This window comes from Grammomys surdaster, unplaced genomic scaffold, assembly GCF_004785775.1.
Source record: "Grammomys surdaster isolate TR1022 unplaced genomic scaffold, NIH_TR_1.0 126158, whole genome shotgun sequence".
Lineage (NCBI taxonomy): Eukaryota > Metazoa > Chordata > Mammalia > Rodentia > Muridae > Grammomys > Grammomys surdaster.
Window position 1 is genome coordinate 1,130,498 of NW_021620966.1, and position 12,933 is coordinate 1,143,430.

General features: G+C 36.3%; 1 protein-coding gene across 1 annotated transcript in view; it reads left to right on the forward strand.

The window, feature by feature from the left end:
* Slc16a4 (solute carrier family 16 member 4) overlaps positions 1 to 2,974 on the forward strand; it is a 20,701-nt gene extending 17,727 nt beyond the window's left edge. The window contains exon 9 of the mRNA XM_028757307.1: positions 2,288 to 2,974. Within this exon, the coding sequence (XP_028613140.1) occupies positions 2,288 to 2,439 (152 nt within the window). The 3' untranslated portion in view covers positions 2,440 to 2,974. The remainder of the gene's footprint in view (positions 1 to 2,287) is intronic.
* The last annotated feature ends 9,959 nt before the right edge of the window (positions 2,975 to 12,933 follow it).

The following is a 12,933-nucleotide window of genomic DNA, read 5'->3' on the forward strand; positions in this document are numbered from 1 at the left end:
CACACACACACACACACACACACACACACACACACACACACACACACGGGGTGGGGGGAGGGGGGCAAAATATACAAACATAAAAAGATGAGTACATTTTTAAAAATTATCTTTAGATTGTGTATATAAAGTACACAAAACATAAATGAATTTTCTGTTCAGACTTAGGTCCCTTTCTAAGGTACCTTATTAGCATGTGTTAAACACAAAATATTTGAAATACTAAGTTATCTTGGATAACCCTTCTTAGCCATAATAATCAAGCTTAGATTTTAAGTGGCCCCTAGGTGACAAAAATTCAAGCTTGATTGGTATTAAAACTTGGATTAGTGAACCTCTGTCTACCATTAAAAATTAAAGATTATATATTTGGCTCTGGATCTCAATTAGAATTTTAAAGATGTTGGCAAGTATAAATAGGCAGAACATTCAAAGCAAATTATTTCATCTAACATGAAATATTCCAAATGATTCCCTTTTCTGATAAAAATATTACAATATTGTAAGCCTTACTGTTTCAGACGTAACATTCTCTTTAAAGGGCGTGTGTAAAAGGACAGCTTATTAATGACTTCCTCTGGAATCACTGCTATCTGTGCTTCTTTCTACTAGCACTATCTACATCACTATCAAGAGCCCTTAGTCCTTTCCTATAATGCTAGCACTTGATAACCATCACAAAGTCACAGGACATATACACATACACACAAGAGGAGGTGCTGTTGCTCCATCTTCCCTCCTTTCTAGAAAATTCCATAGCTCAGATCAGTCACCTGTTTCTTAGGGAGTTATAGGTCACTCATGCCATAGAACACAAAGACTCATCCTATCTGACCTCACTCCACTCATCCAACTAGTCCTCAAGAAACTTAACTGAGGTCACTAATCAAAGAATCAGTAAACAAATTCCTTAAAGTTAGCTGAATTTAAAGGACTATAAAACATGCTAATTCATGTATTACATTAAATATAGGAAACATAAAACTACCATAAAAGGGTCTGGAGTATAGCTTAGTAAAGCATAGGCATAGCATGTCTGTACATGAAGCCCTGGGTCCAATACCCAGAACCACTAATAAAAACTTCATGGGGCTAGAGAGATGGCTTAGCAGTTAAGCGCACTGAGTGCTCTTCCAGAGGTCCTGAGTTTAATCCCCAGCATCCACATGGTGGCTCACAACCATCTATAATGGGATCTGATGCCCTCTTCTGGTATGTCTGAAGACAGCAACAGTGTACTCATATAACTAATACATAAATAAAACTTTAAAAAAAAATAAATAAAACAAAACTTGAAACCCTGAAAGTCAAAGCAAAATAAGAGAATGAAGAAAAGGCAATAAACAATTACATTAAATGGGAGTTGGGGGTGGGAAAAAAATCCAAAAAAACAAAAAACAAAAACAAACAAACAAACAAACAAAAAAAACCCCACAACCAAACAAAAAACCCCTATAAGCAGAGAGTATTTTCACCAGTAATATCATCTGCAATCCCAGAACCATACAAGCATACATCATATCATTATCTTTGTAACACTAAGATGTTTTCAGAGTATAGATTTTAATATGGACATTTAAATGCTGATTTCTTGCTATTGCAGTGAAACAAACATTTTTAAGATGTTTTACTTAGATCTAGTATATGCCATTGACCAAAAGATTTCAAGGCTTCTCCTGTTTTTATTTTAAAGTGCATCCAGTTAGGACTATAGCTTAGAGGCCGAGTTTCAGGAAGAACTCCTTTGCTTTTAGATCTAACACATTTATCAAGCAGTTCTTTCTCATGTGATCACAGCCCCCACCCCTAACCTTTCCTTTACAGAATTCACCAAGTATAGAATTTAAGTGGTTAATATCTTATTTTCCACTAAACTATAAACTTTATGAAGGCAGAGACCACTTTTATCTGGCTCAGTAAAGAAGGTTCAGTCTCCTTTATTTTTTTTTTTGAAACAAAACTTATTTATGATTATTTTCCTTATAAGGACCAGTAGTCTGTAAGAATCACCACACAATGAAGTGCTGTGTCCCTAATTTTCTCCATTTTCTACCCTAAGACATGTTTTGGAGCCCACATTGACTTTTTTTTTTTTTTTAAATAATGTAAGATGAAATTCAGATGAAAATGATCCAGTTTCAAGTAAGACCGGTGAGAGCTCTATTTAAGTCCAGTGGCTCACAATGCAGACTGAGAACAGGAGGTACCTTCCTTCAAAGACTAAGAATTGCTTGAGAGTTACAAAAGTAAGGGTCACTTCATTAACAGAAATCATTCTACCTTGCAGGCTGGATATACGATTATACACAGACATACACAGGCTCTTTCTATTTCTCTGGCACCTGCTATATCCTCTCTTCAGTTTCTCTTTTTTTTGTACCACTGGCTGAAAGATGGAAATGCAAACAGTCTGACCTTCTAAGGACTACAATCAAGTAAGAGCCAACAAACAAAAATCTAAACAAGCTACTGTAAGCAAAGGCTTAGAAGAAGAAAAGTCTTTGTTAAGAAAAGAAAGTAAGCCATACAATTTTTAAGATTCCTTCCTACTTTATTAGCACTGCCGACTATCCAACTGGTTGAAGGTGTAATAAATGAGTAATAAAGGAGTAACAACTTAAACTATTAGCATTTAATCATATTGCTAAAAATTGAATCCATCGAAGCAGGTACTTTACTATTAAATGAAAATCAGAACGTATTATAATAAATTTATCCAACTTTTCATTTGTGCTATGGTAATTCTGTCATCACAATATGTGACAATTGTAAACTATTTTTTCTTTTATTTAAATAAAGTAATTGGTTAACTAGAGTTCTGGAATCTGAATAAAGCCTTACTTAGTGACAAGAATGATAATATTGCCTCCAAAACAGTTTATTGTTGTTTATTAATTTTAAGTAATCTTTGTTTTCTTATTACTTTGTCTCTTAAGTTTCTATAGTGTACTGCTATCTAATAAAAATAAAATTTTCGGGCTGGAGAGATGGCTCAGTGGTTAAGAGTACTGATTGTCCTTCCAGGTCCTGAGTTCAATTCCCAGCAACACATGGACAGCCATCTGTCATGGGTCTCTAATGCCCTCTTCTGGTGTGTCTGAAGACAGCAACAGTGGACTCATATACATAAAATAAATCTTTGGCCGGGCAGTGGTGGCGCACGCTTTTAATCCCAGCACTTGGGAGGCAGAGGCAGGCGGATTTCTGAGTTTGAGACCAGCCTGGTCTACAGAGTGAGTTCCAGGACAGCTAGGGCTATACAGAGAAACTCTGTCTCGAAAAACCAAAAAAAAAAAAAAAAAAAATTGCTAAAATAATCTTTATTTGATCATTTGAATGGTATTACTGTCCATCTAAATAGTATTATCTTTCTACTACATTAAATTAACTAAAATATTTACATTAAGCATCTACACAACTCTTCAGAACTATAGGAAGTTTCATATGGAAGTTGAAGAGGTGGCTTTAGAATACATTTAAATCAAAAGGGCTGTGCTACTTATGGCTAATTAATAATGGTTCTTGCACTAAGCATTTACATGTGACTAGTAACTCTTGGCGGTTTGTTTAAGAGGATAAAAAAGGGTTTTCTGAGCAGGGCATGGTGGCATATACCAGAAATTCCAGCAGTCAGAAGACTGACTTAACACATGAACATCTTGAGTTTGAGTACAGTATGACCTACACAGGATAAACTATGTCCAAAGTAAAAACCATTTTTTGGAACACAACCTCCTTTAAACTCTTTCAGAATATTCTAACTATTATTATTGCACCCTTAACTCTTCTCTGTTTAAAACATCTATTGGTTCCTTAATAAAGAAAAGCCCTAAACTGAAAGCTTGAATTTGTTTCCAAGATGCACTTTATTTGATATTTTCCAAATAAGCCTTTGTGTAAACTTTACCAACCTGCTGCAATTCCTGAAGCTGGCCTTCTTTGACCTGGTCCATACCTATACACCATTACAATCCAACCGATTCGGTACTCAAATGACACTTTTCCCAACATGTGGAATCTCATCTAATGTCCTTTACAGTGCTGAAGACTGAACTATTAGCACCATAGGCAAGCACACTATCACTAAGCAACATCCCCAGCTCTCTGTCTAACGTTAAACTGGGCATAAATTGAGCTCACATTTCATTTTTCTCTACTGGTCTTGCTGATACAAAATGATGTGTCTAAGGCCTGCTATAAACTCAGGAACCAAATGGGTCTGAAATCTCACCTATCTCAAAGACAGTAAGTTGTTCTTATTTAAAAGGCAGTTTTTACATTTTAAAAAATTTTACTTGTCTATTTTAAGTAAGGCATATATTTATATATGAGCATATACATGCCAAGGTGGCCTCAAATTCACAATCCTGCTTCAACATCCTAAAATTATAGGTGTATAGCATCACAACCAGCCATAAAGTTTTTACATTTAAGAAAAGATGTTTAATTTTTTTTTTTATTTAACACATGTCATATCATAAATAAAAGTAAGACTATGGAGCTAGAGAGACAAGAGGACCCAGGTTCTAGCAAGCACTCACTCACATGCTCTCACACACAGTCGGTAGCTCCATGGCCTCCATGGGCACCAGGCATGCACAAGGTCACAGACAGACAGACAGACAGACACACACACACACACACACACACACACACACACACACACACACACAGAGGCAAAACACCCACGCACATAAAATTAGTCTAAAACAGAAAAATGACACCACTCCCCTTTTACAAGCAGGGAACAGTAATAAATCTCAGCTCTACTATTTTCTACCATATGATCTCCTACATTGTTCAACATACCTAAGCCCCAACTTTCCCCTCTGCAAAATGAGGATACTACTACCTACCTACCTACCTTATGGATTATACTGTGAGGATTAGATGAAAATATACTTTCCAAGCAAAATATTCTTTTTTTTTTTTAAAGATTTATTTATTTTATGTATCTGAGTACACTGTTGCTGTCTTCAGACACACCAGAACTGGGCATGGGATCCCATTATAGATGGTTGTGAGCCACCACATGGTTGCTGGGAATTGAACTCAGGACCTCTGGAAGAGCAGTCAGTGCTCTTAACCGCCAAGCCATGTCTCCAGCCCCAAAATATTCTTGATAAACAGTAATCATCACTACTTTCCTTTCTTCTGCCTTCTATGTCAAAAAGATAAAACCAAGAAGAACTACTCTGAATTTCCCCTTCCATTTGAAGCAGCAATTATTTTCAAAAGACTTCAACAACCTAGACTCTTTCCAAACCTCAGCAAATTGTCTATTAAGTAAGACCAAGTAAGAATTCCACATTGGGCAGGAGAGATGGCTCAGTGGTTAAGACCACACTGACTGTTCTTCCAGAGGTCCTGAGTTCAATTCTCAGCAACCACGTGGTGGCTCACAACCATGTATAATGGGATCTTCTGATATGTCTCTCTAAAGACAGCTACAGTGTGCTCATATACATAACATAAATAAATCTCTCTAAAAAAAAGAATTTCACATTCACTTAACTCAGACAGGCTTTATCAATCTCATACGTTAAAATTTTTCATCCTGCTAAGTGATAACAAAGCCCTCAAAACCCTAAACTTCAGAACCTCCTACCTCTACCTCCTTGGTACTGGGACTACAAGTATGTGCTACCATGCTTACCCTAATCTTTGTGTGTGTGTGTGGGTGGGGGGGGTAGGGGGGTAGGGGTAAGGGCGTAGGGTTTCTCAATGTAGCCCTGACTGTCCTTAAAATTATTCTGTAGAGCAGGCTGGCCTTGAACTCACAGAGATTCACCTGCCTCTGCCTCCAATGCTGGGATTAAAGGTGCGAAACACCATTGCCTAGCAAGCAGCCTAGCTTAATCTTCATTCAACCTTCAAAAGCACTGTTTATTGTGTCCATTTTCCAAATAAATATTGAAAATCAAAGAAATACAATATGAAGTAAGTAGAAGTCACAGCTCAAATAACATAAAACTACCCATTCTTCCTTTATATTATTCTTTCCTTCTTGGTACCAACAAAGTATAAAAATTAACTTCATTGAAACAGCAGTAAGTTCGTTTTGGCTCAAAGCTAACCTAAAATTATACTGGAATGAACCTACTCCTCAAAACACTCCACAACCATTATCTGAGATTATCTGCCGCAGTGTGTCAGCAATACAGCTTCCAGAAGATGTCAAATGAAGAAATGAAAAGCTTTAATAATTTTCTAGTGTCCCAATGGCAAATGCTCTTGAACCACAGGCCAAATCCATTTTGCCACAAATATTAGCTCAGGTTGCCTCACATTTAGCACTTGTGCTGTTAATATAGACATAAAAACAACAATAACTAAATGACCAAGTTATGTGCAATCAGCTTTTAGAACAGTTTAAAATTAAAGTTTCATTAAGCACGGGTGTGTGTGTGTGTGTGTGTGTGTGTGTGTGTGTGTGTGTGTCAGGGACAACTAGCACTATCTAGAATCACTAAGAAATATAGGACAAGTCAATTATTTAAGAAGATGAACCTTCAGGGCTGGAGCACTAGCTGCTCTTCCAGAAGATTTAAGGACCTAAGTTCAATTTCCAGAACTCACATGGAAGTTTATAATCATCTGCAACCCCAGTCCCAGGAAAGCTGACGCTCTCTTCTGGCTTACTTAGGCACAAATACAGGCTGACAGGCAGATGGACAGAAACTCATACACAGAAAACAAATTGAAAACAAAACAGAAAGACAATGGTATTACCTGGAATTTCTGTACTCTGACATAGAAGGATCTTTGAGTCTCAGCCCAGCCTGAGTACTACACAATGAGGTTCCAATACATTGATGCACTCCAGCAGAAGCCATTACACTATGAATTTTTCAAGTAGAAAACAATGAGCAGTGACATCTTAGTAGTAGTGTGGTGATACAACCTCAGCATTCAAAAGGGTGAGGCAGGACTGTTAACAGCTTGAGACTAGCCTAGATTTTATAGCAAGATCTTGTCTAGAAAACAAAACAAACCCCAAGGACTACAGTACAAAACCCCTCAACGTTAGTGAGAACCTTTAAGGAATGCAGAGAATGAAGTAGAATCAGGGTAACTGGGCTCATCAGAAGTGAGGGGGTTCCCTAGATTTTTAAAACTTTATTTTTGTATCTGTGAATGTTCTGCCGACATGTATGTTTGTTCACCATATTCATACAATGCCCAGGGAGGCCAAAGAGGCCATCAGATCCCTTAAGACTAGAGTTACAATGGTATGAGCTGCTATGATGGATGCTAGGAATGGAACCTAGATCCTCTGGAAGAACAGCAAATGCTCTTAACCACATCCAGTCTACGGAGATCCTAGATTTTTTACTTTAAAATCAGGACAAACTGACTATTCTTAAGAAATAGATGTGTCTAGATGCTTGACAGCAAACAGTACTCAAAACTTTCTAGATATCTTTCCAAATTCTTGCTTCCCCCTAAGAATCACTAATTCAATTTTGTTTCTACCTTATACAAAGCCCCAACTAGCATAACAAAAATTAGTGAAAAATCATATAACATTTTTTAATAATAGTCTACTTTCAGGCATGAACTAAAGACTTGTAAAATCTTTTAAAATGAGTTTACTTTTCCCACTGACAAACTTGCAACTTCTTTCCAGATAGGATTTCATTATGTAAACCAGGCTAGCCTCAGCCTCAAAATCCCCCAACCTTATCCTCCAACTGTTGGGATTACACTCATGTGTACCATACTTGACCAACTTTTACAGCATACACTATTTCCACAAGTGACATATCTAGATGGAAATAAACCCAAGGACACTCCTCTTTGGTCTGCATTAACTCTTACATTCTTTTACTGAGAAAAAGATCATTTTATTCCTTTAATAGTATGTAACATTATCCTCTAATATCACTTTTTAAAAGTGAGAGTTCAGAATGTCCTTCTATCTCAGAGCTAGTCAGATTTTAATGTTATTTAGATGCACCAACATGTAAATCATAGGAGTTAGTACTATCAAGTAAGACAACATCATGTCTAAATTCTACAGCTGTGTAGTAAAGCCCTCTGGAGCCACAGCCATTGGATGACAACTCACCTACGGCAGGTGTCTTAAAATATACAAATAACAGGCTCTGCCTAGTTGAGAACAAATGTACAAATCCCAAGAGGCACTCATCCTACTTAGCTAAGAGAAAAGAGGCTAAGAACTTGTCAGTAGAGCAGAACTTGTTTTGCAATAGAAAAAAAGAACTACTAGACTTCTTCAAAGAGACACAATCCACAGACTTTTACAATGCCCTTTATACATATTTTATATGCTACTTTTCACTTACTAGAAAAGTACAAGAGAATAGGGTAAAAATCAATATTGTGACCCCCTTGAATAAAAAATAAATTGAAAGTGATCATTCTACTGAGTTCATTCTTTTAAGAAATATGAAGTCAGAGTCACTAGAAAACTAAATCCATATTTAAACCCTCATTATGTTTAATGACTTGATGTCAGTTTCTCTCAAGTGGAAATCAGTATTTTCTTTTTGATAACACTTTACCATTCACTCTTATGTGGAAACTGATACCAGGCCATAGTTAGTAAGATATGGGTTTATAATATGGAATTAAAAGAAACTTACCCATTCCCTCTGTGCAGTTCTGACTTCCAACCCAGTTTCTATAGAAACAGGAGGACAATGCCAGTGTCAGAAGTCTGGCAATTAGAACTCATCTTTTAGTTGCTGAGTAATAAAGCCATATCCAAAAGTCAGCTATAAAGTTTGTCAGTAGTTCCTAAAAAGAAACCCAGGAAGAAAAAAAGATGTTTAACTAATTACTGTACTTAGAAGGCTACCTTTAAACCTAGCAATTAAAAAGGAGAGAGATTTAATACTCTTTCTCTATATAAATATATAGATATGTGCGCGCACACACACACACACACACACACACACACACGTATGTTTCAGCTGTCAACCCTAAAGGAAAGCAAATGTTTTGTGTGTGTGTGTGTGTGTGTATGTGTGTGTTGGTTTTATCCTGCTGTTTCCCTGAAACAAAGCAAAATAATAAATGCTTCACAGTTAATTTTCATCAATGCAACTTTAGGTCTTACACACAAGGAATAAGATTATAATTATTAATTTCATCACACAGAATACTGTATCTAGATCAAAAACAGTTTCTTAAATATTTTTGTGTGTATACATTGTGTCAGGGTTCAAACCCAGTGCCTCCCAAACCCAGGCAAGCATCTGCCAAATCTTAATGTACATATGAATTATATGTAGATTTCCACCCCACCCATGAAGCTCTATAATTCTACATTCCTAACAACCTTTCAAGTAATACTAATGTAATGCTATTCTGCTGGGACCATGTTTTTGGCAACAGGGATCCTATATATGCAGCAATATACATATTTTACTGAACCAAAATTGTACTGTTTTGTTGTTGTTTTCTAGCAATTCTTAAAAGGATGTGTATTTCTGAGTATGTATAAACTTTGTCTCTAGAACAGGGGCTCTCAACACTGGCAGCACAGTAGAATTACTTGGGCACTTCTACAAAGGAAAAACAATTCCTGAGACTTTGCAGTCACTCCATCCACTGCAATTCAAATCAATCTGAAGAAGAACCTTAGCTATTGAAATTAAAATTCCTAAAGTGCCTCAATGAGTTTTTATATATAGTCAGGGTTGAGACCTCTGCTATAGAACGCAGTAAAATCTCAACTAAGGAGTACAGTTTACTGATGAGTTTCTATATACAAAGATATGATGGCATATCCCAAGCACTTGGGAAGTAGAGAAGACAGAAGTTCCACGTCACCTTTTAGCTATATGGAGAGTTCTAGGCCTGTGTGGGCTACAAGACACTTTGCCTAAAAACAATCAAAAAGTGTATACTAAATTGTAAGATATTCACCTTGGAGACAAAACTAATATTCAATTTCTATATACTAAAATATAATTATATGGAATGTTCATGTTTTAATAGTCATTAAAATATGTAACAAAAATATATAGCACCTCAGTGTTAAATTTGATGACAATTCTATTGTTGAAATAGGTGTACTAACAGGCTCACCCACATTAAAAAATGTTAAGTCCTTTTCTTGGATAAAAGATTAATCCACTAGTTACCTGAAAAATAATACAATAAACTTAATTTATACAATTAAAAAATCTGTTTTGCATAGATAATAACAATTTAATGGAACATTAATAACATTTAATGGAAAGTCTCCTTTTAAAGACAGTCTCACTTTTGTATCTTGGATGGACTGGAACTTGCTACATAGAACAGGCTGTCCTCAAACTCAAGCATTCATCCACCTGCCTCTGCCGTTTAGAGACAAAAAAGGCATATACTACTATGAGCAACTAGACCCTTTAAGTTTTAGAATAAAAATTTAGTTTGATATCATTAGAAAAAATTATGGAATACAGAAAGCATATTTCAGAAACTATGTATGAATACAATGGAAATTGCTATATTAATTTAATAAAACACAAATACTATGAAGCAGCAGATGACCAGATGACATAACCAGGAGGAAGACCATTCTGAAAGCTCAGGGTGGTCAACAGTTAAAAGCCTTAAGAAATAAAACCTGAATAACTACAAAAAACACTAAGTGAAACTTCATTGGTATAGCACATACACTTAAGCATGCTGGAAGCCTTGTTGCAATATCTGTAAAAAAAATTTTAAAACATACTAAAGAGGACCATCAAGATGGCTCAGTGGGTAAGGATACTTGTGAAAGCCTGGAAACCTAAATTGAGCCATATGATTCCACATGAAGGTAGACAAGGAAAAACAACTCCATAAAGTTATCCTCCCACCTTCAAATGTGCCTACACACACATAGCACATACATACTTTTTATGTGTATGTACATCTGTGAACAACATCCCTGCCTGGTGTCTAAGGCCAGAAAAGGGCATCAGATCCCCTAGAACTGGAGTTATAGATAGCTGTGAGCTACCATGAGGGTATTAGGAATGAAAGCTGGGTCCTCTGGAAGAGCAACCAGTGCTTTTAACTTCTGAGCCTTCTGTTTAGCTCCAATTAAAAAAAAAGGTAAACAACCCCCCCCCCAAAAAAAATACATTCATGATCTTTATAAATGGTAATTTCCCTTGGCCCATTAAGGAATGCATGCACACACACACACACACACACACACAGACACACACACACAGAAATGCATTCAACTTTAAGATAGACTTCAGCCATATAAATCATATTAACATCTGATAGATCAAGGATACCTAAGTTCCTTGTTGTTTCACTTAGTCAAAATATACAACTTTTCTGGTGTCGCTTTAGCATCTTTTTTTCTCCACCACCTGTGTGTGCGTGTGTGTGTATGTGTGTGTGTGTCTGTCTGTCTGTCTGTCTAGTGTTTGTGGATCAAACCCAGGGCCTTATGCACCCTATGGAAAGTGCTCAGCCAGAGGGCTATATAACCAATTCTTCAATTAAATAATGGCCCTTCTTTGTTGGTAAGGCAAAATTAAATACTAAGCAAGAATTAGTAGTTTGAAGAAATAAAGATTATAAAACTGCTACTAAAATTCCTTCCTGTTTCATTTTGAGACAGGATTCTGCCATGTAATACTGTAGACTGGCCTTGAACTTTATTCTGCCTCCCAAGTGCAAGATCACAGGCATACGTCACAGCATGCAGCACTTAGGTAGCAACTTTAAGTGAGAGTATTTACAGTTTTGTTCTGTTTGCTTCAACAATTTTGAGCTTATCTTCTGGGAGCTCCACTTCTCAGCTCTGAAATATAACATTTTTGATCTCCTATCTATACTTCTTTTCAAGTACACCTTCTTTTCTCATTCCTCAGACATAAGACCCTTGGTTTATACCTCTGCACTCTGTGCTCTCAGGCCAGTGTTATTTAAATAATAGCCAACGACCACAGAACACAACAGAATTATCTGAGAAGCTTGTAAAGGAACAAACTCCCAGACCACGCTGGTGCTTAACAAATCTCAAAGTAGCTAGAATAGAGGAGCAAAAAGCCTACTTCTTAAATATTGCAAATGTTAATAGAATATCATTTGCAATTACATGTCCACACATTTTCTCAAGTTTACAGCTTTAATCCTATCTATGGCTTCCACAAAACACAAACAAAACAACCAGTGAGGCAATATTAACGACCATGAGAGCCATCTAGCCAGGACAAAGGCCTGGTTAGAATCCTGGGTCAACAGTATCAGATTAGAATGTAGAAAAGTTAAAGAAGGCAATGTGTATATAGCACATTGCAGAATGCTTGGCATTTAGTAGTTAGTAAATGGTTGCTATCAATGATCTATCTTCACTCCCATTTCCTCAAATTTGCTTGCCCTTTGGAATCTCCTATTTTGGTTGACTGAACCAATCACCATACTACTTTTCTAGGACTTAGTCTGTACAACTTTTCCATTCACCAAGTTGTTATACTATTTATTATTCATGCGTTTTTCTGACCTGTCCATCAAACTCCCTCCACCATTCCTTATCCTCTTCTAGTAAACTTTTGTTAAGCTTTTCTTATCCATCCCAACTTGAGAAACCTATTCATATAGTCATATCCATTATTATCTATGAAAGAAAAATTAAAAATAAACAACTGATCTGTTACATCTTTCCTAGTATCTTAAAGTGCTAAACTTTTCCCTGGTGGTCGATTATTTACCTCGTTATATCCAGTTCCTTAAGTAGTGTACAGCACTTAAGTAGTGTGTATCACTGTTACAGTGGTAGAAACTACTTGATACTTCTATTTCCTACTCTCAGAATCTTGGTTCCCAATATAAAGTCAATATTCAAACTGTTAAAAACTTATGGAAGATGAGTACTACAATTAACTGAGTTGAAGCATCATAAATACTGTAAGCCTTTAAGCTCAGAACTTTTTTTCCCCCAAGACTTGGCCATTCAATAAATCCAAGTTA